At 51.0% G+C, this 25232-nt stretch overlaps 1 protein-coding gene across 4 annotated transcripts; it reads left to right on the top strand.

The window, feature by feature from the left end:
* Positions 1-9954: 9954 nt before the first annotated feature.
* On the top strand, positions 9955-24948 carry AP1M2 (adaptor related protein complex 1 subunit mu 2). Of its 4 annotated transcripts, none has more exons than XM_008961842.6 (12): positions 9965-10332; positions 13418-13574; positions 13816-13883; positions 16057-16187; positions 16301-16448; positions 16543-16669; positions 18070-18218; positions 18970-19041; positions 20273-20431; positions 22586-22711; positions 23124-23199; positions 24531-24948. In XM_008961842.6, exons 1-12 carry the CDS (start codon positions 10291-10293, stop codon positions 24551-24553), a joined length of 1278 nt encoding a protein of 425 aa, XP_008960090.1. In that variant the 5' UTR covers positions 9965-10290; the 3' UTR covers positions 24554-24948. The 4 variants fall into 4 exon arrangements, with proteins under 4 accessions (XP_008960093.1, XP_008960090.1, XP_003809630.1 ...); XM_003809582.6 differs by having other exon boundaries at positions 9969-10332; positions 18076-18218; XM_057300595.1 differs by having other exon boundaries at positions 10277-10367.
* The last annotated feature ends 284 nt before the right edge of the window (positions 24949-25232 follow it).

The following is a 25232-nucleotide window of genomic DNA, read 5'->3' as shown; positions in this document are numbered from 1 at the left end:
GGTCTCAAAAAAAAAAAAAAGGAAAGAAAGAGTGAATGTTTATAGAAAGCTTAGTCAGTGTCAGACAAGGTATTAAATGCTTTATATATATTTTTAACTCTTTTTCTTTTTTTTGAAATAGAGACCAGGTCTCATTAGCCTCAATCGATCTGCCCATCTTGGCCTCTTGAAGTGCTGGGATTACAAGCATGAGCCACCATGCTGGCCAAGCACCTTTTTTTTTTTTTTTTTTTTTTGAGCCAAGACTGCTGGAGGGCAGTGGCGCGATCTTGGCTCACCCAGTAAAGCGCTCTCTGTGTGTGTATGTGTGTGTGTGTATATATAGTTGTTGTTGTTTGTTTTTGTTTTTGAGATGGAGTCTCACTCTGTCGCCAAGCTGGAATGCAGTGGTGTGATAGCTCACTGCACCCTCTGCCTCCCGGGTTCAAGCAATTCTCCTGCCTCAGCCTTCTGAGTAGCTGGGATTACAGCACCCACCACCACGCTCAGCTAGTTTTTTGTATTTTTAGTGAAGAACGGGTTTCACTGTCTTAGCCATGATGGTGTCAATCTCCTGACCTCATGATCCACCGCCTCGGCCTCCCAAAGTGCTGGGATTACAGGCGTGAGACACCGCGTCTGGCCCAAGCACTCTATATTAAATCATTATAATCATTTTCCATTGGGGAAAGCGACCCAGAGAAGTAATTTACCCACAGTAACATAACGAGCCCGTGGCTCTGCAAGGATCTGAACCCAGGGAGTCCGACTTTACACCCAAGACACACTTCCTTCCCCTTCAACCACAAGCTTTCCGGAGTAGCGTCCAGGTCATATTGTTGAGTGATAATAGCAAGTTGTATTTTTTTTTTAATTTAAGACAGAGTCTCTCTGTCGCCCAGGCTGGAGTGCAGTGGTGCGAGCTCAGCTCACTGAAACCTCCTTCTCTTGGGTTCAAGTGATTTGTGTGCCTCAGCCTCTGGAGTAGCTGGGATTTCAGGTATGCACCACCATGCCCAGCTTAATCTATATATATATATATATATATATATATATATATATATATATATATATAGTTGTTGTTGCTTGTTTGTTTTGTTTTGTTTTGTTTTTGAGACAGATTCTTGTTCTGTCACCCAGGCTCGAGTGCAGTGGCGTGATCTCGGCTCACTGCAACCTCTGCCTCCTGGGTTCAAGCAATTCTCCTGCCTCAGCCTCCCGAGTAGCTGGGATTACAGGTGTCCGCCAGCATACCTGGCTAATTTTTTGTATTTTTAGTAGAGACAGGATTTTATCATGTTGGCCAGGCTTGTCTCAAACTCCTGACCTCAGGTGATTCACCTGCCTTAGCCTCCAAAGTGCAGGGATTACAGGCGTGAGCCACCACACCTGGCCAGTTTTTATATTTTTAGTAGAGACAGATTTTTTGCCATGTTGCCCAGGCTGCTCTTGAACTCTTGGCCTCAAGTGCCCCACCCGCCTCTGCCTCCCAAAGTTCTGGGATTACAGGTGAGAGCCACTGTGCCCATCCACAAGTTGTATAGTCTTATATGGTATGGGAGAAAGAGAGAGAAAGAGGGCAACACACACACACACACACACACACACACACACACACACACACAAACACACACACACACACCCCTGCATGTAACCCAGCTGAAAAAGATCTGAATCAGCCAGTGGTTATGAGAGGGACGAAGATTGGGGTATGGGGGTGTCACAGGGGACTTTTTTTTTCTTTTTCTCTCACATCTCTGCTGGGAGGAACTTTTGCCTTTTCTTTAGTTTTGTTTTCTATTCTGTTTTCTCAGGAACTGGCTCAGCACAATATTTTCTTAAGATAGGATCTTGCTTTGTCACCGAGGCTGGAGTGCAGTGGTGCAACCATAGCTCACTGCAGCCTTGATCTTCTGGGCTCCAGTGATCCTCCCACCTCAGACTCCTGAGTAGCTGGGCATGGTGGCTTACACTTGTAATCCCAGCACATTGGGAGGCTGAGATGGGTGGATCACTTGAGGTCAGGAGTTTGAGACCAGCCTAGTCAACATGGCGAAACCCAGTCTCTACCAAAAATACAAAAATTAGCCCAGCATGGTGGCAGATGCCTGTAATCCCAGCTACTTGGGAGGCTGAGGCAGGAGAATCACTTGAACTAGGAGAAGGAGGAGGTTGCAATTAGCTGAGATTGCGCCACTGCACTCCAGCCTGGGCGACAAAGTGAGAATCCATCTCAAAAAAAAAAAAGAAAAAAAAGCTGGGCGCAGCGGCTCACGCCTATAATCCCAGCACTTTGGGAGGCCGAGGCGGGCGCATCTCGAGGTCAGGAGTTCGAGACCAGCTTGGCCAAGAGACCAGCCTGGCCAATATGGCGAAACCCTGCCTCTACTAAAAATACAAAAATTAGCCAGGTGTGGTGGCGGGCACCTGTAGTCCCAGCTACTCGGGAGGCTGAGGCAGGAGAATGGCATGAACCCGGGAGGCAGAGCTTGCAGGGAGCTGAGATCGTGCCACTGCACTCCAGCCTGGGCAACAGAGCGAGACTCTGTCTCAAAAAAAAAATAATAATAATAATAAAAGTAAATGAATAAATAAAATATAAAAAAACTAAAATTAGCTGGGCGTGGTGGGGGGCGCCTGTAATCCCAGCTACTCAGGAGGCTGAGGCAGGAGAACTGCTTGAACCTAGGAGATGGAGGCTGCAGTGAGCCGAGATCGTGCCACTGCACTCAAGCCTCGGTGACAGGGTGAGACTCCATCTCAAAATAAATAAAAAAAAGAAAAGAAGAAGAAGAAGAAGGAGGAGGAGGAGGAGGAGAAGGAAAAGGAGAAGAAGAAGAAGAAGAGTGGGTGCCAGGGGTTGGGAGAGGGAGGAGTGTTTCATAGGGAGAAGTTTTCCTTTGGGAAGATGAGAAAGTTCTGGAGATGGATGGTGGTGACGGTTGCGTGACCATTAATGTGCTTAATGCCACCGAACTGTGCACTTCAAAATGGCTAAGGTGGCCAGCGGTGGTGGCACGTGTCTATAGTCTCACCTACTTGGGAGGCTGAGGTGGGAGGATGGCTTGAGACAGCAGGAGAGGAACTGAAATTCGGGCAGTTAGGGTGTCTGGGACAGAAGGTTCAGGTGGTGTCCTGTGGCAGAGGTCAGCAGGTGTCTGACTGTGCCAGGTGGGGGTGGTTGGAGGGCAATGGGGGGCCATAGAGGATGTGAGAGTGAGAGTCAAAAAATAATTGTGAGTTTCAGAGAGATCTCTTTAGCGGTGTGGAGAAGGGATTGTGGACAGGGCCTAGAGGCATGGTCCCTGGGAGAGGCTGGAGGAGGCTCCAGGCATCCAGAAGGAACTAGGACAAGGCCACAGCCTCAGGGGGATGGGGGAGGCCGCCACTGAGGTGGGGCAGGCGGGGCAGGCAGAGCCAGCACACAGAGCTGCTCTGTTCTCTGACCCCAAGTAAGCTTTTGGGCTCATGAATTTTTCATGCCAAACAAGCCTGGAGTTTCAGATTCCAGGGCACTGGGCCCAGGCTTTCGGGTTCTGCTTACTGCCTGAAAACATCTCAGGGCCCCAGGAGATGAGTTCTTTATTTTGTTGTTGTTGTTGTTTTTGAGACAGAGTCTCACTCTATTGCCCCAGGCTGGAGTGCAATGGCGCAATCTTGGCTCACTGCAACCTCTGCCTCCCAGTTTCAAGTGATTCTCCTGCCTCAGTCTCCCGAGTAGGTGGGATTACAGGCATGTGCCACCACCCCCGGCTAATTCTGTATTTTTCGTCCAGACAGGGTTTCACCATTTTGGCCAGGCTGGTCTCAAACTCCTGACGTCAGGTGATCCACCCACCTCAGCCTCCCGAAGTGCTAGGATTACAGGCGTGAGCCATCACGCCCGGCTGCCAGGAGATGAGTTATTTTGAGGTTCAGCAATATCTAGGCTGGGGTGAGGGCCTAGCAGTGACTGCATCCCCCTAGGTGACCTTCTCAGCAGGCAGTTGCTGGGAGCATGAAGGACCACCCCCCTCCTTTGGGCAGAAGCAACATAAAGTCTTGGGCTTTAGGCTGGGCGAGATGGCTCACGCCTATAATCCCAGCACTTTGGGAGGCCGAGGCGGGTGGGCCACTTAAGTCCACAAGTTGGAGACCAGCCTGGGCGACATTGTGAAACCTGTCTGTACCAAAAAGTATAAAAATTAGCTGGATGTGGTGGTCACGCACCTGTGGTCCCAGCTGTGCAGGAGGCTGGGTTGGGAGAATTGCTTGATTGCTTGAACCTGGGGAGGCGGAGGTTGCAGTGAGCTGAGATCACACCACTGCACTCCAGCCTGGGTGACAGAGACCCTGCCTCAAAATAATAATAATAATAATAATAATCAGGGCCAGGTGCAATGGCTCACCCCTGTAATCCCAGCACTTTGGGAGGCTGAGGTGGGTGGATCACCTGAGGTCGGGAGTTTGAGACCAGCCTGACCAACATGGAGAAACCTTGTCTGTACTAAAAATACAAAATTAGCCAGGCATGGTGGTACATGCCTGTAATCCCAGCTACTTGGGAGGCTAAGGCAGGAGAATCACTTGAACCTGGGAGGCGGAGGGTATGGTGAGCCAAGGTTGTGCCATTGCCCTCCAGCCTGGGCAACAAGAGTGAAATTCCACCTCAAAAAACAAAAAAGTCCGGGTGCAGTGGCTCAAGCCTGTAATCCCAGCACTTTGGGAGGCCAACGTGCACTGCGGGCAGATCACAAGGTCAGGAGTTTGAGACAATCCTGGCCAAAATGGCGAAACCCCATCTCTACAAAAAATACAAAAATTAGCCAGGCATGGTGGCACAAACCTGTGGTCCCAGCTACTTGGGAAGCTGAGACAGAAGAATCACTCGAACCCGTGAGGCGGAGGTTGCAGTGAGTCAAGATCACACCACTCCACTCCAGCCTGGGCGACAGAGCGAGACTCTGTCTCAAAACAAAAAACAAAACAAAACAAAAAAAACCTTGTGCTTTCCAGGGCTCAAATCCCAGCTCTGCTTCTTCTGACTGGATGACATTGTACAAATCACTTACTCTCTCAAGGCCTCAGTTTCCCTATCTGTCAAATGAAGATAATAGAGTTGGGGGAGGTGACTCGTGTCTGTAATCCCAGTGTTTTGGAAGGCTGAGGTGGGAGGACAGCTTGAGGCCAGAAGCTCAAGACCAGCTTGAGCAACGTAGCGAGACCCCATTTCTACAAAAAATTTAAAAATTGGGCAGGCGCGGTGGCTCACGCCTGTAATCCCAGCACTTTGAGAGGCTGAGGTGTGCGGATCACGAGGTCAGGAGATCGAGACCATCTTGGCTAACATGGTGAAACCCCGTCTCTACTAAAAATACAAAAAATTAGCCGGGCTTGATGGCGGATGCCTGTAGTCCCAGCTACTCGGGAGGCTGAGGCAGGAGAAGGGTGTGAACCCGTGAGGCGGAAGTTGCAGTGAGCCAAGATTGCGCCACTGCACTCCAGCCTGGGTGACAGAGCAAGACTCCATCTAAAAAAAAAAAAAAGAAAATTTAAAAATTAGCTGGGAGTGGTGGTGCTCACCTGTAGTCCCAGCTACTGGAGAGGCCTAGGTGAGAGGATCTCTTGAGTTCAGAAGGTTGAGGCTGCAGTGAGCCGTGTTTGCACCACTGCACCACAGCCTGGGCGACAAAGCAAGTCCTTGTCTCAAATAAATAAAAAAAAGATAACAGGCTTCCCTAATTCAAGGGGCTGTCTTGAGGATTCCTGCATGGGCGACATTTAGGGCCACCCTCACTTATGGTGAGCACCATTTAAGCCAGAGTTAGTGTTACTAATAGTAATATTTGCATCCAGCAATATAGCAAAGCTGGCGGAAGCAGGCTGGGACCAGATTCTTAAATCCCGGGACTCAGATTCGAATTCTGGATCAACTGCCTCCTGGCTCTGGGGCCGTGGGCTTGGGCAGGTGCCTTCACTTCTCTGTGTCCCTGCTTCTACCTTTATAAGATGGCACGAAGGAGACTTGTGCCAGATGATAACTTTATTTTTCATTCTATTTATTTATTTTCTTGAGATGGAGTCTCACTCTGTCACCCAGGCTGGAGTGCAGTGGTGCCATCTCGGCTCACTATAACCTCCGCCTCCCCAGTTCAAGTGATTCTTCTGCCTCAGCCTCCCAAGTAGCTGGAATTACAGGCGTGCGTCACCACGCCCGGCTAATTTTTGTATTTTTAGTGGAGACAGGGTTTCGCCATGTTGGCCAGGCTGGTCTCAAACTCCTGGCCTCAGGTGCTCTGTCCACGTTGGCCTCCCAAAGTGCTGGGATACAGGCATGAAACACTGCTCCTGGCCCAGATGATAATGTTTTAATTAAAGTGCAGTGCTGCTGTCAATGTTGATGTTAATTTCAGGTGGAGAGGCAAGTGGATGATCCTGATAGCTGCTGTTCTCTAAGTCCCCACCTACAGGGGCTGATAAAGGGCTGGGCAGGGTTTGGGGAAAGGACAGGTGAGGTCTGGGTAGGCTGAGTCTTGTTCCCTGCAGGCCCTGCAGGACAGCTCCCTCCCTCAGCCAAGCAAGGTGGTTCTAAGCAAGGCTGAGGTTTACTTTCCTTTTCCTTCTGCCCTGTCCTCAAAACTACCGCACTTTGGGAGGCTGAGGCGGGCGGATCACGAGGTCAAGAGTTCGACACCATCCTGGTCAACATGGTGAAACCCCATCTCTAATAAAAATACAAAAATTAGCTGGGCATGGTGGAGCGCACCTGTAGTCCCAGCTACTTGGGAGGCTGAGGCAGGAGAATCGCTTGAACCCGGGAGACAGAGGTTGCAGTGAGCTGAGATCGCACCACTGCACTCCAGCCTGGCGACAGAATGAGACTCCATTTCAAAAAAAAAAAAAAGGAAAGTCAAGGGGTGGAATCTGGGTCTGCAGCAGCTGGTGTGCACGAAACATGCATGGAGCTAGGGGCCGTGCCAGGTATTTGGCTATGCAACTGCAGGAGAGGGCACCATGGCTGTTATACCCATTTAACATAAGAGGAGACTGAGGCACAGCAGGTGCATTCACCAGCCCATGCCTTATAGCCAGTGTGTGGTGGTGTCAAAAATCAAACCCAGCATCTGTGCTCTCAACTGCTACATCATCATCCAGATCATCATCTTCATCCTCCTCCTTCTCAGCGACACGGTTGACAGTCAGCTACATCCAAGTTCCCTTCCAACACCATGTTGCACAGAATAACTCATTTAATCTGCACAAACCAGGCACAGTGGCTCAGACTACGCCTGTAATCCCAGTACCTTGGAGGGCCAAGAGGGGAGGATCGCTTGAGCCCAGGAGTTTGAGACCAGCCTAGGCAACATACCGATACACCATCTCTACAAAAAATGTAAAAATTAGCTAGGTCGGGCCGGGTGCGGTGGCTCACACCTGTAATCCCAGCACTTTGGGAGGCCGAAGTGGGCGGATCACGAGGTCAGGAGATCCAGACCATCCTGGCTAACATGGTGAAACCCTGTCTTTACTAAAAGTACAAAAAGTTAGCCAGGCGTGTTGGCAGGCGCCTGTAGTCCCAGCCACTCGGGAGGCTGAGGCAGGAGAATGGTGTGAACCTGGGAGGCGGAGCTTGCAGTGAGTTGAGATCGTGCCATTGCACTCCAGCCTGGGTAACAGAGCGAGACTCCATCTCAAAGAAAAAAAACAAAAAATTTGCTAGGTGGGCCTGGCCTGGCACGGTGGCTCACACCTGTCATCCCAGCACTTTGGGGGGCTGAGGCGGGTGGATCACGAGGTCAGGAGTTCAAGACCAGCCTGGCCAAGATGGTGAAACCCCGTCTCTACTAAAAATACAAGAAAAAAAAAATTAGCCGGGCGTGGTGGCAGGCGCCTGTAATCCCAGCTACTTGGGAGTCTGAGGCAGAGAATTGCTTGAAGCTGGGAGGAAGAGGTTGCAGTGAGCAGAGATTGCGCCACTGCACTCCATCCTGGGCGACAAAGCCAGACTCCGTCTCAAAAAAAAAAAAAAAAAATTAGCTAGGTGTGGGCCAGGCGCAGTGGCTCACGCCTGTAATCCCAGCATTTTGGGAGGCCAAGGCAGATGGATGACGAGGTCAGGAGTTCGAGACCAGCCTGGCCAACATGGTGAAACCCCATCGCTACTAAAGATACAAAAAATTAGCTGGGCTTGGTGGTGCATGCCTGTAATCCCAGTTACTTGGGAGGCTGAGGCAGCAGAATTGCTTGAGCCTGGGAAGCAGAGGTTGCAGTGAGCCGAGATTGTGCCATTGCACTCCAGCCTGGGCAACAGGACAAGATTCCAAATTAAAAAAAAAAAAAAAAAATTAGCTAGTTGTGGCCAGGCGCGGTGGCTCACATCTGTCATCCTAGCAATTTGGGAGGCCAAGGCGGGTGGATCACCTGAGGTCGTGAGTTCAAGACCAGCCTGACCAACATGGAGAAACCCTGTCTCTACTAAAAATACAAAAAGAGTAGCTGGGCATGGTGGCGCATGCCTGTAATCTCAGCTACTCGGGAGGCTGAGGCAGGAGAATTGCTTGAACCTAGGAGGCATAGGTTTCAGCGAGCCGAGATCACATCATTGCACTCTAGCCTGGTAAACTAGAGCAAAATTCCGTCTCAAAAAAAATTAGCTAGGTGTGGCAGTTTGTGCCTATAGTTCCAGTTACTAGGGAGGCTGAGGCAGGAGGATGGCTTGAGCCCAGGAAGTCGAGGCTGCAGTGAGCCATGATTGCATCACTGCAGTCCAGTCTAGGGTACAGAGTGAGACTCTGTCTCTACAAAAAAAGTTTTTTGGCTGGGTGCGGTGGCTCATGCCTGTAATCTCAGCCCTTTGGGACGCTGAGGCGGGTGGATCACCTGAGGTCGGGAGTTCGAGACCAGCCTGGCCAACATGGTGAAACCCCATCTCTATTAAAAATACAAAATTAGCCAGGCGTGATGGCGCATACCTGTAATCCCAGCTACTTGGGAGGCTGAGGCAGCAGAATCCCTTGAACCCGGGAAGCGGAGGTTGTGGTGAGTAGAGATCATGCCACTGCACTCCAGCCTGGAGTCTAAAAAAAAAAAAAATTAGCTGGGCATGGTGGCGCTTGCCTGTAATCCCAGCTACTAGGGGTGCTGAGGCAGGAGGATTGCTTGAACCTGGGAGGTGGAGGTTGCAGTGAGCCAAAATCATTCCACTGCACTCCAGCATGGGCAACAGAGCAAGACTCCATTTCAAAAAACAAAAAAAATAAATTTTTTATTTGAAATGAATAAGAGTAAATTTGTAAGAATAATAAAAGCAAGTACATTTGTCCTGCTTGGAATTATATCCACAGTTCCTGTTACTGAGTGAATGAATATTTCAAATTCAGTCAGTAAAATTCACCAGTAAAATTTATTATATGAATGAGTGAATGAATGAATTGGGCAAATTTTGAGCACCCAGTGCTGAGCACTAGGGACATAAACATGAACAAGACAAAGTCCCTGCTGTATGGGGGCTGACGTGTGTGGGTGAGACAGAGGAGAAAGAAGGTGAATGGATGGATGAATCAATGAGAGGATGAATGAATGGATAGATGGGTGGATGAATGGATAGATGAATAAATTAATGAATGCAAGAATGGATGGATGGATGGATGGATTGATGAATGGATAGATGAATAAATTAATGATGCAAGAATGGATGAACGGATGGATGGATGCATGGATAGATGAATAAATTGATGAATGTTAGAATGGATGAATGGATGGATGAATGGAAAGATGAATAAATGAATGAATGCAAGAAGGGATGAATGAATGGATGAATAAATGGATGGATGAATGGATAATGGATAGACGAATAAATAAATGAATGCAAAAATGGATGAAGAAATGGATGACGAATGGATGGATGGATCAATGCATCAATGGAAGATGGATTAATGAATGGCTAAATGAGTGGATGCGTGGATGGATTAATGAATGCAAGAATGAATGGATGGATGGATGAATGGATGGATAGATAGATGAATGAAAGGAAGGATGAATGAATGGATGGCAGGATGGTTGATTGGTTTGGGGTCTCCACCCGTCATTACTCCTGGGTGGCTAGGGAAAGTGAAGGGGGGCAGCAGACCCATCTGAAGTCGCAGTACCTCTCCCGGCCCCGCAGCCATCTTCACGTTGGCCGACAGCGCTGCTCACCTGGCCGCCTCCCCTTTAAGACGCACACACCTGGGCTCTCACCTGGGCGCAGGCGCTTCCGCAGGAAGAAGGAAGCGGCGCCGCCATCGCCTCCCGGCGCTCCCTCCCCGACTCCTAAGTCCTTCGGCCGCCACCATGTCCGCCTCGGCTGTCTTCATTCTGGACGTTAAGGGCAAGGTGAGGCTGGGCATGAGGAGCTGGGAGACGGACAGGTGAGGTCTCGCTCCCAGGGATTCAGGGGCGACCCCTCCGCGCGGGCCAGGAAGAGGTCTGGGAACACCCCCTCCCCCTGCAATCCCTGGGAATCCCACCTCCAGCATTCACTCGCCTTGTGCCTGAGGCCAAGGGGTTCGCCTCCCAGGGCCTCAGTTTCTCTGTATGTAAAAATGGGAGCAACAGAGGTCCCCACCCAATGAGAATTAATACAACTCGCTGCGTGTAAACTACTTAGCACAGTGGCCTTTCTGGAAATATTAGGGACTCAGCAAATTGAAATTATCTCCATCACTGTCGGCATCCACAGTGTTAATACCTGGGGAAGGCAACTGGAACAGGGGCCTCTAACTCCCCCCATCTGTGGCTGCCTTGCCTCTTCCTGAAGTCCTTTTATTCCTCTTGTCTTTTTTTATTTTGGAGACAGGGTCTCTTGCTGTCTCCCAGGCTTGAGTGCAGTGGTGCGATCATAGCTCACTGCAGCCTGGAATTCCTGGGCTCAAGCGATCCTCCTGCCTCAGTCTCCGGAGTAGCTGTGACTACACAGGTGCAGGCCACCATGCCTGGCTAATTCTTGACATTTTTTTGTAGAGGGATCCCGCTATGTGGCCAAAGCTGCTCTCAAACTCCTGAATATCTGGGGCTGCGGGCTGACCCCTCCATGCCCGGCTAATTTTAATTTTTTTTTTTTTTTTTTTGAAATAGAGTCTCGCTCTGTCACCCAGGCTGGAGTGCAGTGGCTCCATCTTGGCTCACTGCAACCTCCACCTCCCGGGTTGAAGCAATTCTCCTGCCTCAGCCTCCCGAGTAGCTGGGACTACAGGTGCGTGCCACCATGCCTGGCTAATTTTTGTATTTTTTTTTTTCAAGACAGAGTCTCGCCTTGTCACCCAGGCTGGAGTGCAATGGCATGATCTTGGCTCACTGCAACCTCCACCTCTCGGGTTCAAGTGATTCTCCTGCCTCAGCCTCCTGAGTAGCTGGGATTACAGGTGCGCACTATCACACCCGGCTAATTTTTTGTATCTTTAGTAGAGATGGGGTTTCACCATGTTGGGCAGGATGGTCTCAATCTCTTGACCTCGTGATCTGCCCACCTTGGCCTCCCAAAGTGCTGGGATTACAGACGTGAGCCACTGTGCCCGGCCGCACCTGGCCTATTTTTTATTTTTATTTTTTTGTACAGATGGAGTCTTGCTATGTTGCCCAGGATGGTCTTGAACTCCTGGTCCCCAGCTATTCCCCTGCTTCAGCCTCCCAAAGTGTTGGGATGACAGGTGTGAGCCACTGCAGTCAGCCTGTCTTGTCATTTAATAGCCAAAATAAGATTGGTGGTGAAAATAATATTCCCGTTAATATTAATAGTGAGAGCTAAGATGTTTGAGAACCTGCCATGGGTCCTCCCTGTTCAGACACTGGACAAAACAACCTTAGGAAGTGGTAGCAAATTTTTTTTTTTTTGGAGATGGAGTCTCGCTCTGTCACCAGGCTGGTGTGATCTCAGCTCACAGCAACCTTCACCTCCTGGGTTCAAGTGATTCTCATGCCTTAGCCTCCTGAGTAGCTGGGATTACGGTCATGCGCCACCACACCAAGCTAATTTTTGTATTTTTAGTAGAGACGGGGTTTCATCATGTTGGCCTGGATGGTCTCGAACTCTTGACCTCATGATCCACCCGCCTTAGCCTCCCAAAGTGCTGGGATTAAAGGCGTGAGCCACCGTGCCCAGACAGAAGTGTTTACTATTATGGGTGTCTTCCTGACTACCAGGCACAATCATATGAACTGTCATCTATCTTTCTTTCTTTCTTTCCTTCTTTCTTTCTTTCTTTCCTTCTTTCTTTCTTTCCTTCTTTCTTTCTTCCTTCCTTCTTTCTTTCTTTCTTTCCTTCTTTCTTTCTTTCTTTTCTTCTTTCATTTTTTGACAGGGTCTCACTCTGTTGCTCGGGCTGGAGTGCAGTAGTATGACCACAGCTCACTGCAGTCTCGACCTCCTAGGCTCAATTGATTCTTCTGCCTTAGCCTCCAGAGTAGCTGTGACTACAGAGGTGCAGGCCACCATGCTCAGCTAATTCTTGAAATTTTTTGTAGAGGGATCCCGCTATGTTGCCAAAGCTGGTCTCAAACTCCTGGCCTCAAGCGATCCTCCTGCCTTGGTCTTCATGAGTGAGTCATTGCACCTGGCCTCTTCTTTGTTTTTTTTTTTTGTTGTTGTTTTTTTAAATAATCCCACTTTGGTGCAAATGAAGTCCGGGGCAACAGCAGGGATTCTGGACCCAGATGCCTTAGATCAATCCCCAGTTTCCATATGCTTCCAGTGGACATGGTTTCTAACCTCACTTCTCCTGTGTGAAATGGAGATGATGATAACATCTACCCCACAGGGTTGTGGCAAGAACTAATAAGTTAGTAAACATCTACTCTTTTTTTAGTAGCCAGCCTGCCTGCCTGCCTGCCTGCCTTCCTTCCTTCCTTCCCTCCTACCCTCCCTCCTTCCCTTCCTCCCTTCCTTCTTTACTTTCTCTCTCTCTTTCTTCTTTTGAGATGGAGTCTTGCTCTGTCGCCAGGCTGGAGTGCAGTGGCACGATCTCGGCTCACTGCAGTCTCCGCCTCCCAGGTTCAAGTGATCCTCCTGCCTCAGCACCCCGAGTAGCTGGGACTATAGATACACGCCATCACGCCCGGCTAATTTTTTGTATTTTTAGTAAAGACGGGGTTTCACCATGTTGGCCAGGATGGTCTCGATCTCTTGACCTCATGATCCACCCGCCTCGGCCTCCCAAAATGCTGGGATCACAGGCGTGAGCCACCGCGTCCAGCCATTGCCTACCCTTTAATAAAACACAGCCTGGCACTTAGTGAGGGCCCTAGACCCATTAGCTGTTGTCATCACACTCCCATTTTACAGAGCAGGAAACAGGCACAAGGAGGCAGAGCCTTGCCCAAGCCCCTCAGCTAGGAAGTAGGGTCAGAACCAGGCACTGTGCCTCCTCAGCGTGGTAGGTTCCTGGATGCTGGTGGTGACCAGGTCCTTTCCTTCCACCCTCAGCCATTGATCAGCCGCAACTACAAGGGCGATGTGGCCATGAGCAAGATTGAGCACTTCATGCCTTTGCTGGTACAGCGGGAGGAGGAAGGCGCCCTGGCCCCGCTGCTGAGCCACGGCCAGGTCCACTTCCTATGGATCAAACACAGCAACCTCTACTGTATCCACCCCACGTGGTGTCCCTGGAGGTGGGTGTGGGGGCTGTCGGCGATGGTGGCAGCTCAGGCCAAGAGAGGGTGGGCTGAGGACAGGAGTTGCACCGCACATCTCTGTGGCTTAGGCTGGGGGGCAGGGGCAGGTAGAGATGAGGGTGGTGGCAAGGGACAGGGTGGAGGTTCGGGGTCTGTATTCCATTTACTTCGCCATAAATGGCACCTTTTCCTTAACCTTGCTGCCCCTAGTGGTGGCCACCACATCGAAGAATGCCAATGCCTCCCTGGTGTACTCCTTCCTGTATAAGACAATAGAGGTAGGTACTAGCCTCCCATTGGCTAACTGGTCTATCCGTCTACCCCTCTTGCCCGCCTCTTTCAAGATTCAAGATCCTTTTCTGATAGGAAGCCTTCCCAGATCTCCCTGGGTCTTCCCTTTTTTTTTTTTCTGGTAGAGATGGGGTCTTGCTATATTGCCCAGGCTGGTCTAGAACTTCTGGATTGAAGCAATCCTACTGCCTTGGCCTCCCAAAGCGTGGGAGCCACCACGCTCACCCCTTCCCTGGGGCCTTGTTTGAGTCTCTGTGCATCCGCCATCAAAGCCCCATCACTCTGCATCTCATCAGCTGCTTATGAAGTCATCTCTCCCTAAAGGGCAGGGACCAAGAATGTCTCAGAGAGCATACGGCTCAGCTAAGCCCAAGGACTTGGCATCCAATCCCAGCTTCCCTGCTTCCTCACTGTGTGACCTTGAGCAAGTGACTTCTTGTCTCTGTGCTTAAAAAAAAAAAAGAAAAAGGCCAGGCACAGTGGCTCATGCCTGTAATCCCAGTACGTTGGGAGGCTGAGGTGGGCGGATTGCTTGAGGCCAGGAGTTCGAGACCAGCCTGGCCAACATGCAGAAACCCCTTCTCTACTAAAAATACAAAAATTAGCCAGGTATGGTGGCACCTGCCTGTAATCCCAGCTACTCAGGAGGCTGAGGCAGGAGAATCGCTTGAACTTGGAGGGTGGAGGTTACAGTGAGTCAAGATCACACCACTTCACTCCAGCCTGGGTGACAGAGTGAGACTCCGTCTCAAAAAAAAAAAAAAAAAAAAAAATCCTGGAAGCGCTTCGCCTCCCTTCCCTTTTTTTTTTTTTGAGACGGAGTTTCGCTCTTGTTGCCCATGGTGGAGTACAATGGCGTGATCTTGGCTCACCGCAACCTCTGCCACCCAGGTTCAAGTGATTCTCCTGCCTCAGCCTTCCCAAGTGGCTCACACCTGTAATCAAAGCACTTTTGGAGGCCAAGGCGGGTGGATCACTTGAGGTCAGGAGTTTGAGACCAGCCTGGCCAACATGGAGAAACACCGTCTCTACTAAAAATACAATAATTAGCCGGGCATGGTGGCGTGCGCCTGTAATCCCAGCTACTGGGGAGGTTGAGGCAGGAGAATCACCTGAACCTGGAAGGCAGAGGTTGTGGTGAGCCAAGATCTCGCCACTGCACTCCAGCCTGGGCAACACTGTGAGACTTAGTCTCAAAAAAAAAAAAGAAGCCACCATACCCGCCCTTTTTTGCCTAATTTTTCAAGCATTCAGTACACTTTTTCTTTTTTCTTTTTTGTTTTTTCTTTTGAGACAGGGTCTCACTTTGTTGCCCAGGCTGGAGTGCAGTGGCACAATCTCAGCTCACTGCAACCTCTACCTCCTGGGTTCAAGTGATTCTCCTGCTTCAGCCTCCCTAGTAGCTGCAATTACAGGCAGGTGCCACCATGCCTGGCTAATTTTTGTATTTTTAGTATAGACGGGGTTTTGCCATGTTGGCCAGCTGGTCTCAAACTCCTGACCTCAAGTGATCTGCCTCCCTTGGCCTCCCACTGTTGGGATTACAGGCATGAGCCACCATGCCCGGCCTTTTTTCTTTTTGAGACAGGGGCTTATTCTGTTACGCAGGCTGGAGTGCAGTAGCATCCTCATGGCTCACTGCAGCCTCGAACTCCTGTTAAAATTTTTGTTGTTGTTGTTAGAGATAGGGGCTCATGGCCGGGCACCGGTGGCTCATGCCTGTAATCCCAGCACTTTGGGAAGCCAAAGTGGGCGGATTACGAGATCAAGAGATCGAGATCATCCTGGCCAACATTGTGAAACCCCGTCTCTACTAAAAATACAAATATTAGCTGGCCCTGGTAGTGCGTGCCTGTAGTCCCAGCTACTCGGAAGGCTGAGGCAGGAGAATCGCTTGAACCCCGGAGGCAGGAGTTGCAGTGAGCCGAGATAGTGCCACTGCACTCCAGCCTGGGTGACAGTGCGAGACTGTCTCGAAAAAAAAAAGAAAAAAGAAAAAAAGATATAGGAGTTCACTATATTGCCCAGGCTGGTCTTGAACTCATGACCTTAAGTGATCCTTGTGCCTTGGCCTCCCAAGGTGCTGGGGTTACAGGCATGAGCTACTATGCCCAACCCATAGCCACACTTTTGTGGGTCTCTCTCTCCTCCGACCCCCAGGTATTCTGCGAATACTTCAAGGAGCTGGAGGAGGAGAGCATCCGGGACAACTTTGTCATCGTCTACGAGTTGCTGGACGAGCTCATGGACTTTGGCTTCCCGCAGACCACCGACAGCAAGATCCTGCAGGAGTGAGTGGACCCCTGGAGGCAGCCATGGGCTGGACTGTGGGTGTAAGGAACTGGAGGAGGTCCACAGAGGTGTCCCTGGGTCCAGCTGCTTGTCCCTGCCGCCCTCCCTCCAGGTACATCACTCAGCAGAGCAACAAGCTGGAGACGGGCAAGTCACGGGTGCCACCCACTGTCACCAACGCTGTGTCCTGGCGCTCTGAGGGTATCAAGTATAAGAAGAACGAGGTCTTCATTGATGTCATAGAGTCTGTCAACCTGCTGGTGAGCCTGCACACCTCCCCAGCACCCCTTCCACGGCCTGGCTGCGGGAGACGGAGTTTGATGCCTGCTAACTATACCCAACGTCCTCCCTCAGGTCAATGCCAACGGCAGCGTCCTTCTGAGCGAAATTGTCGGTACCATCAAGCTCAAGGTGTTTCTGTCGGGAATGCCAGAGCTGCGGCTGGGCCTCAATGACCGCGTGCTCTTCGAGCTCACTGGCCGTAAGCATTTAGGGGACCTTTCTTCTGAGAAATGCACAGGGGAGTCGCAAACCCAGCCCACGTGGAGACTTAAGAGAATCGCAGCCCGTTTTGAAATAAGCGCTCGCTCACCATCTGCTGGTCACGGCCAGTATTGCAGCCATTGGTTGACTGCAAAGGCTGTTTCATGATTGAGCGACTATTGGGTGCCAAGTGCAGTTTTAGGCTCTGAGGACACAGCAGTGAAGAAAAAGACAAACCCGCGTTCTTACAGAGATGACATCCTACTGGGAGGAGGAGACAGAATAGCATCTTATTTATTTATTTATTTTGGGATGGGGTCTCGCTCTGTCACCCAGGCTGGAGTGCAGTGGTGTGATCATAGCTCATTGCAGCCTTGACCTCCGAGGCTCAACTGATCCTCCTACCTCAGCCTCTCGAGTAGCTGGGACTACAGGCATGGACCACCTACTTTTTAAATTTTTTATAGAGACGGGGGTCTCGCTATGTTGCCCAGGCTGGTCTAAACTCCTGGCCTCAAGCAATCCTCCCAAAGTGCTAGGATTACAGGTGTGAACTACTGTGCCTGGCTCAGCATCTTATTTATTGATTGATTGATTGATTTAAGATGGAGTCTCGCTCCGTCACCCGGCTGGAGTGCAGTGGCGTGATCTCGGCTCACTGCAACCTCTGCCTCCTGGGTTCAAGCGATTCTCCTGCCTCAGCCTCCTGAGTAGCTGGGACTATAGGCACCAGCCACCACGCCCAGCTAATTTTTTTTGTATTTTTAGTGGAGACGGGGTTTCACCATGTTGGCCAGGATGGTCTCGATCTCTTTACCTTGTGATCCGCCCATCTCAGCCTCCCATAGTTCGGGGATTACAGGTGTGAGCCACCACGCCAGGCCTCAGCATCATATTTAAAAGCCAGACACTGCCGGTTATACAGTGGCTCACGCCTGTAATCCCAGCACTTTGGGAGGCCGAGGAGGGAGGATCACCTGAGGTCGGGAATTTGAGACCAGCCTGACCAACATGGAGAAACCCCGTCTCTACTAAAAATACAAAATTAGCCGGGGGTGGTAGCACATTCCTGTAATCCTATCTACTCAGTAGGCTGAGGCAGGAGAATGGCTTGAACTCGGGAGGTGGAGGTTGCGGTGAGCCAAGACGTGCCATCGCACTCCAGTCTGGGCAACAAGAGTGAAACTCTGTCTCAAAAAAAAAAAGAAAAAAAAAAAAACAAGCCAGATCCTGTACAGATACTAGGTTCAGATTCCAGCTCTACTGTGCCAGTTTTTGCTCATTCTCTCTGGGCCCCAGTTTCCCCATATGTGAAATAGGTGACAGTGGTCGGCAGGAAAAGTGGGGATAGGGATCCTTTCCTGGTTCCCAGGGTCACTCTGCACTCTCCACTCTGAGTTTCAGGCAGCAAGAACAAATCAGTAGAGCTGGAGGATGTAAAATTCCACCAGTGCGTGCGGCTCTCTCGCTTTGACAACGACCGCACCATCTCCTTCATCCCGCCTGATGGTGACTTTGAGCTCATGTCGTACCGCCTCAGCACCCAGGTGAGGCAGGGTCCAGACCCATCTGGGTGGAGTAGGTTGGGGTAGGCTGAAGAGCGACCCTGGGCCCAGCGCAGTGACTCACGCCTGTAATCCCAACAATTTTGGAGGCTGAGTCGGGTGGATCACTTGAGGACAGGAGTTCGAGACCAGCCTGGCCAACAGGGTGAAGCCCTGTCTCTACTAAAAATACAAAAATTAGCTGGCCATGGTGGCACATGCTGTAATCCCAGGTACTGGGGAGGCTGAGGCAGGAGAATTGCTTTATTTGTTTTTTTTAAATTTTATTATTATTATTTTTTTGAGACGGAGTCTGGCTCTTTCACCCAGGCTGGAGTGCAGTAGCGCTATCTTGGCTCACTGCAAGCTCCGCCTCCCAGGTTCACGCCATTCTCCTGCCTTAGCGTCCCGAGTAGCTGGGACTATAGGCGCATGCCACTGTGTCCAGCTAATTTTTTGCATTTTTAGTAGAGACGGGGTTTCGCCGTGTTAGCCAGGATGGTCTCGATCTCCTGACCTCGTGATCCGCCTGCCTCGGCCTCCCAAAGTGCTGGGATTACAGGCGTGAGCCACCGCTCCCGGCCGAGAATTGCTTTCATCCAGGAGGTGCAGGTTGCAGTGAGCCAAGATCACGCCATGGCACTTCAGGCTGGGCGAAGAAGCGAGACTCTGTCTCAAAAAAAGAAAAAAAAAAAAAAAAAAGAAGAGAGTCAACATGGAGTCTCCAAGGACTCCCCCCTTCTTCTTCCCACAGGTCAAGCCACTGATCTGGATTGAGTCTGTCATTGAGAAGTTCTCCCACAGCCGCGTGGAGATCATGGTCAAGGTGGGCCGTGGGGGAACGCTTATTAACAATGCATGATCTCGGGTGGGTGCGGTGGCTCACACCTGTAACCCCAGCACTTTGGGAGGCCGAGGTGGTTAGATCACTTAAGCCCAGGACTTTGAGACCAGCCTGGGCAACAGGGCGAAACCCTGTTTCTACAAAAAATACAAAAATTAGCCTGGTAAAGTGGTGAGTGCCTGTAGTGCCAGTTAGTTGGGAGGCTGAGGTGGGAGGATTGCTTGAGTCCAGGCGGAGGAGGTTGTAGTGAGACAAGGACTCTAGCCTGGATGACAGAGCTAGACCCCATCTCCAAAAACAAAAAAGAAAAAAAAATCTGTTATCAAATAAAATAATAACTCTCCTGTGATGGACTGAAGGGTTTTTTTTGTTTGTTTATTTTTTTTTGTTTTGTTTTTTGAGAAAGAGTCTCCCTCTGTCACTCGGGCTGGAGTGCAGTGGTGCGATCTCAGCTCACCGCAACCTCTGCCTCCTGGGTTCACGCCATTCTCCTACCTCAGCCTCCCGAGCAGCTGGGATTACAGGCTCCTGCCACCACGCCTGCCTCCATCTCCCCAAGCGCTGGGATTACAGGTGTGGCCCACCACGCCCGGCTTTTTTCAACAAGCCCTTTCATATGCCCTCTCAGCCCAGGCCTCCACAATCCTAAGGTGGGGACCCTTATCCTGTCCATTTTACAGATGAGGAAACTGAAGCACACAGAAGTTAAGGCATTTGCCTGCAGATACACAGCCAACAACTGTTAGAACGCAGGCCCACACCCATGAGGCTCGAGAAGCCCTGTTCTTGGTGCCTTCCATGTGGACAGCACCATACACCTTTGCCTGATTCAAAATGACCCCTTCAGGCTGGGTGCAGTGGTTCATACCTGTAATCCCAGCATGTTGGGAGGCGGAGGCAGTAGGATCACCTGAGGTCAGGCGTTCCAGACCAGCCTGACCAACATGGAGAAACGCTGTCTCTACAAAATACAAAATTAGCAGGGCGTGGTGGCACATGCCTGTAATCCCACCTACTTGGGAGGCGGAGGTAGGAGAATGGCGTGAACCTGGGAGGCGGAGCTTACAGCCAGCCGAGATCGCGCCACTGCACTCCAGCCTGGGTGAAAGAGTGAGACTCCGTCTCAAAAAAAAAAAAAAAAAAAAAGGGCTTGGTAAATATTTGAAGGATGAGCAAGCGAATTCTTCGTGCCCCATGCTCGCTCCCCTGACAGGCCAAGGGGCAGTTTAAGAAACAGTCAGTGGCCAACGGTGTGGAGATATCTGTGCCTGTACCCAGCGATGCCGACTCCCCCAGATTCAAGACCAGTGTAGGCAGCGCCAAGTATGTGCCGGAGAAAAACGTCGTGATTTGGAGTATTAAGTCTTTCCCGGTAAGCACCAGGGACTGGCGGGGGATCTGGGGGTGGAGGGGACTGGAGTAGTGTGGGGGCTGCCCAGGAGCCATGAGAACAAGGCAGAGAACAAATCAGAGACCCAGTCAGGTGTGGTGGCTCATGACTGGAATGCCAGTACTTTGAGAGGCTGACACGGGCAGATCGCTTGAACCCAGGAGCTGGAGACCAGCCTGGGGAACACAGTGAGACCCTGCCTCTATAAAAATATTAAGAGGAGCTGGGCGCAGTGGCTCACGCCTGAAATCCCAGCCTGGCTAACATAGAGACGGCTAACATCCGTCTCTAGTAAAAGTACAAAAATTAGCTGGGTGTGGTGGCGCATACCTGTAATCCCAGCTACTCGGGACACTGAGGCAGGAGAATTGCTTGAACCCGGGAGGTAGAGGTTGGAGTGAGCTGAGATTGTGCCACTGCACACTCCAGCCTGGGCAACAGAACGAGACTCCGTCTCAAAAAAAAAAAAAAAAAAAGATTAAAAGGCCAGACATGGTGGCTCATACCTGTAATCCCAGCACTTTGGGAGGCTGAAGCGGGCAGATCACCTGAGGTCAGAAGTTCAAGACCAGCCTGGCCAACATGGTGAAAACCCGTCTCTACTAAAAATACAAAAATTAGGGCAGGGCACGGTGGCTCACGCCTGTAATCCCAGCACTTTGGGAGGCCGAGGTGGGCGGATCACGAGGTCAGGAGATCGAGACCATCCTGGCTAACATGGTGAAACCCCATCTCTACTAAAAATACAAAAAATTAGCCGGGCGTGGTTGCAGGCGCCTGTAGTCCCAGCTATTTGGGAGGCTGAGGCAGGAGAATGGCCTGAACTCGGGAGGTGGAGCTTGCAGTGAGCAGAGATCACGCCACTGCACTCCAGCCTGGGTGACAGAGCGAGACTCCATTTCAAAAAAAAAAAAAAAAAAAAAAATTAGCCGGGCATGGGGGTGTGCGCCTGTAGTACCAGCTACTCAGGAGGCTGAAGCAGGAGAATCACTTGAACCCGGGAGGCGGAGGTTGCAGTGAGTTGAGATCACGCCACCGCACTCCAGCCTGGGTGACAGAGTGAAACTCTGTCTCAAGAAAAAAAGAAAAAAACTAAGAAAAAAGAAATACAAGGCCAGGCGCAGTGGCTCACGCCTGTAATCCCAGCACTTTGGGAGGCTGAGGCGGGCAGATTACGAGGTCAGGAGATCGAGACCATCCTGGCTAACACTGTGAAACCCCGTCTCTACTAAAAATACAAAAAAAAAAAAAAATTAGCTGGGCGTGCTGGCGGGCGCCTGTAGTCCCAGCTACCGGGAGGCTGAGGCAGGAGAATGGCGTGAACCTGGGAGGCGGAGCTTGCAGTGAGCCAAGACCGCACCACTACACTCCAGCCTGGGCGACAGAGTAAGACTCCATCTCAAAAAAAAAAAAAAAGAAAAAAGAAATACAAGTAAATCAGAGAGGTACGTATGTATGCAAGTGATCAAGCTTGAAACCAGGCCAGTCTATTTCACAGACGTGTAAACTTCCATGACGGGAAGTGTGTGGATTTAAATATCCCCCTGCCAATGTCTTGAGGAAACCAGCCCTGGGTTCACCTTCCTCACTATTGCTTTGCTGAGCTGGGTGGGTTTGGGAAACCCATTTCCACTTAAGGAGGCTCAGTTTGCCTGTCTGTGAAATGGGCAGGATGAGGTGACCCACATCCCTTGGCTACTAGAGGTTTGGGTTTGTCCCCATGATCTTGGGAGAGGTGGATCATCAGTGCCTGTAAAACAGGACATGGTAGTTAAAAAAAGAAAAAAACCCTGATTGGGTTTTGCAGTCAGAATCTTCCCTGGTGAGTCTCTGTCACCCAGGTTGGGGTGCAGTGGTGAGATCATGGCTCACTGCAGCCTCAAACTCCCAGACTCAAGGGATCTTCCTGCCTCAGCCTCCCGAGTAGCTGAAACTGCAGGCATGTTCCACCGCACCCAGCTAATTTTTAAACTTTTTGTAGAGATGGTATCTCAGTATGTTGCCCAGGCTAAGGAGCCTTTATTTTCCTGTCTGTGAAATGGGCTGTGAGCAGATCTGACTCCAGGGGTTGCTGAAAGGAAGGTCTCGGGAGGGTAGGCGGACCCTCGTGTACCTGATGCCCCCATGTTCCCTCAGGGGGGCAAGGAGTACTTGATGCGAGCCCACTTTGGCCTCCCCAGTGTGGAAAAGGAAGAGGTGGAGGGCCGGCCCCCCATCGGGGTCAAGTTTGAGATCCCCTACTTCACCGTCTCTGGGATCCAGGTGAGAGAAGCAGGCAGAGAGGATCCTCCCCTTGACTTCAGTGGGTTCCCCTCTCTCCTGTCCCTTGGCTCGAGTCACCTCAGTCCCCTGGCCTGTGTCAACACTCCTCTGAAGGCTGCCTGGTCTTTCCCTAGAGCAATGTTACCTTTATCTGCCCACAGCCTGTGCTCCCTCTCCCCCGGCCTGTGCCACCTTGTTCCCCACCGGCTTGTTCACTTCTGTCCCTTCTCCACCTCCAAAGCCATTCACCATTCCGTTGCCTGTGCCACCTCATCCCCCTAAGACCATGTGATATCCCCTCATCGATCCCAGCCTGTGCCACATAGCCGCTTGGCCTAAGCCGTCTCTTTCTCCCTGGCCCTGGCCTCCTCCCTCCTGCAATCCTGGACCACCTCTTTTCATTCCCTTCCAGGTCCGATACATGAAGATCATTGAGAAAAGTGGTTACCAGGCCCTGCCCTGGGTTCGCTACATCACCCAGAGTGGCGGTAAGGCAGCCCAGCTCCTGGGGACAATGGGGTGAGGGAAAGGCAGTGGGTAGGGACTCGAGGCTTTCACCACATTCTGGCTCAGAAAACCAACAAGGGTCAGGTGTGATGGTTCACGTGTGTAATCCTAGCACTTTGGGAGGCCAAGGCGGGTGGATCTCTTGAGGCCGGGAGTTCGAGACCAACCTGGCCAACATGGTGAAACCCTGTTTCTACTAAAAATACAAAAATTAGCTGGGTGTGGTGGTGTATGCCTATAATCCAAGCTACTCAGGAAGCTGAGGCAGAATTGCTTGAACCCGGGAGGTGGAGGTTGCAGTGAGCTGAGATCGTGCCACTGCACTCCTGCCTGGTCGACAGAGACCCTGTCTCAAAAAATGAAAAAGAAAGCAAACTGCCCCTTCTTGTCATGGCACCCTGGGCCTTGGTTTGCACGTCTTTAAAATGGGGGCAGTTGGCTGGGTGTGGTGGCTCACATCTGTAATTCCAGCACTTTGGGAGGCTGAGGTGGGAGGACCGCTTGAGCTCAGGAGTTCCAGACCAGCCTTGGCAACACAGCAAAACCCCTTCACTACAAAAAATATAAAAATTAGCCAGGTGTGATGTGCACACCTGTAGTCCCAGCAACTCAGGAGGCTGAGGTGGGAGGATCACCTGAGCCCAGGAGGTTGAGGCTGTAGTGAGCTGTGATTGCACCACTGCACTCCATCCTGGGCAAGAGTGAGACCCTGGCTCAAAAAAAAAAAAAAAAAAAAAAAAAGGAAAAAAAAGCAGGGGCAGTTGTCAGCGTCAGTTCTAGGGTGGTCGCGAGTTTGGAGAAGGGGCTGAACATATAGCACCTCCATCTGCTGCCTGGAAACTGCCTTGTTTCTATGGTTACAGTACCTGTGTTTAGCCCCATTCTTAGCCTTGTTGATCATGAGTGCTGGGATAGGGGATGAATTGAGGGGCTGTGGGAGGCTGTCCCTCTTCCTTCACCCCTCCCCATTTCTTTTCTTTTTTGAGATGGAGTCTCACTCTGTCGCCCAGGCTGGAGTGCAGTGGTGCGATCTCAGCTCACTGCAACCTCCACCTCCTGGGTTCAAGCAATTCTTCTGCCTCAGCCTCCCTAGTAGCTGGGATTACAGGTGTGCACCATCATGCCCAGCTAATTTTTGTATTTTTAATAGACATGGGGTTTCACCATGTTGGCCAGGCTGGTCTCGAACCCCTGACCTCAAGTGATCCACCCGCCTCGACCTCCCAAAGTGCTGGGATTATAAGCGTGAGTCACCGTGCCCGGCCCCCCCTCCCCATTTCTGAGATGGTCCCTCCTCATTCTTTCTCTGCAGATTACCAACTTCGTACCAGCTAGAAGGGAGAAGAGATGGGGGCTTGAACACGGGGCTTCCTTACAGCCCCGGATGCAGATTTTAGAGGGAGGGCAGGTGCGGGCTGTGTGTGTCTGTGTGAGCGCAGGTCCTGGACTTGGCAGTTTCTTGCTCCCAGCACCCGCCCCTTCCTCACCTCTTCCTTATTCCATAGGCTGGGAGAGAAACTCTCTCTGCTTCCCTCGCCCTTGGAGCTTTCCCCATCCCCCTGATTTTATATGAAGAAATAGAAGAGGGGCTTGAAGTCCCCCTCGCGAGTGCCTTCTTGCAATTACCTGCCTTAGCGGGTGTTGCGGGTCCCTCCTTCACAGCCGCTGAGCTCAGAGGTCCCGCTGGCCCCTCCTCTGAATTTTAGGATGTCATTAAAAAGATGAATCTAGCCGCTGCCTATGTGCTTGTTTGGGGACATTACTGAAGTGCTGCAATGGGAGTGGGTAACACGTGTCAGTCCATTCCTCAGTCCCGGGTCGTCGCCCTGGTCCTCTGCTGTTGCCTTTGCTTCCCACCTCCACGGTCTGTTCCCCCAGTAGCCGCTAGAGGGCGCGTGTTAGCACCGCTTCTTTTTTCCTTTTTCCTTTTTTCTTTCTTTTTTTTTTTTTTGAGACAGTCTCACTGTAGCCCAGGCTGGAGTGCAGTGTCGCGATCTCGGCTCACTGCAACCTC

This window comes from Pan paniscus, chromosome 20 (assembly GCF_029289425.2).
Source record: "Pan paniscus chromosome 20, NHGRI_mPanPan1-v2.0_pri, whole genome shotgun sequence".
Lineage (NCBI taxonomy): Eukaryota > Metazoa > Chordata > Mammalia > Primates > Hominidae > Pan > Pan paniscus.
This window is presented reverse-complemented; position numbering and strand designations above follow the sequence as displayed.

Bases quoted from the DNA above. Each gene is read 5' to 3' on its own strand.
- AP1M2 (XM_008961842.6), top strand. From the start codon at position 10,291: ATGTCCGCCTCGGCTGTCTTCATTCTGGACGTTAAGGGCAAG. The intron at 16,188-16,300 runs GTGAGTGGACCC...CCCTCCCTCCAG, and splicing joins GACAGCAAGATCCTGCAGGA to GTACATCACTCAGCAGAGCA. The intron at 16,449-16,542 runs GTGAGCCTGCAC...GTCCTCCCTCAG, and splicing joins TAGAGTCTGTCAACCTGCTG to GTCAATGCCAACGGCAGCGT.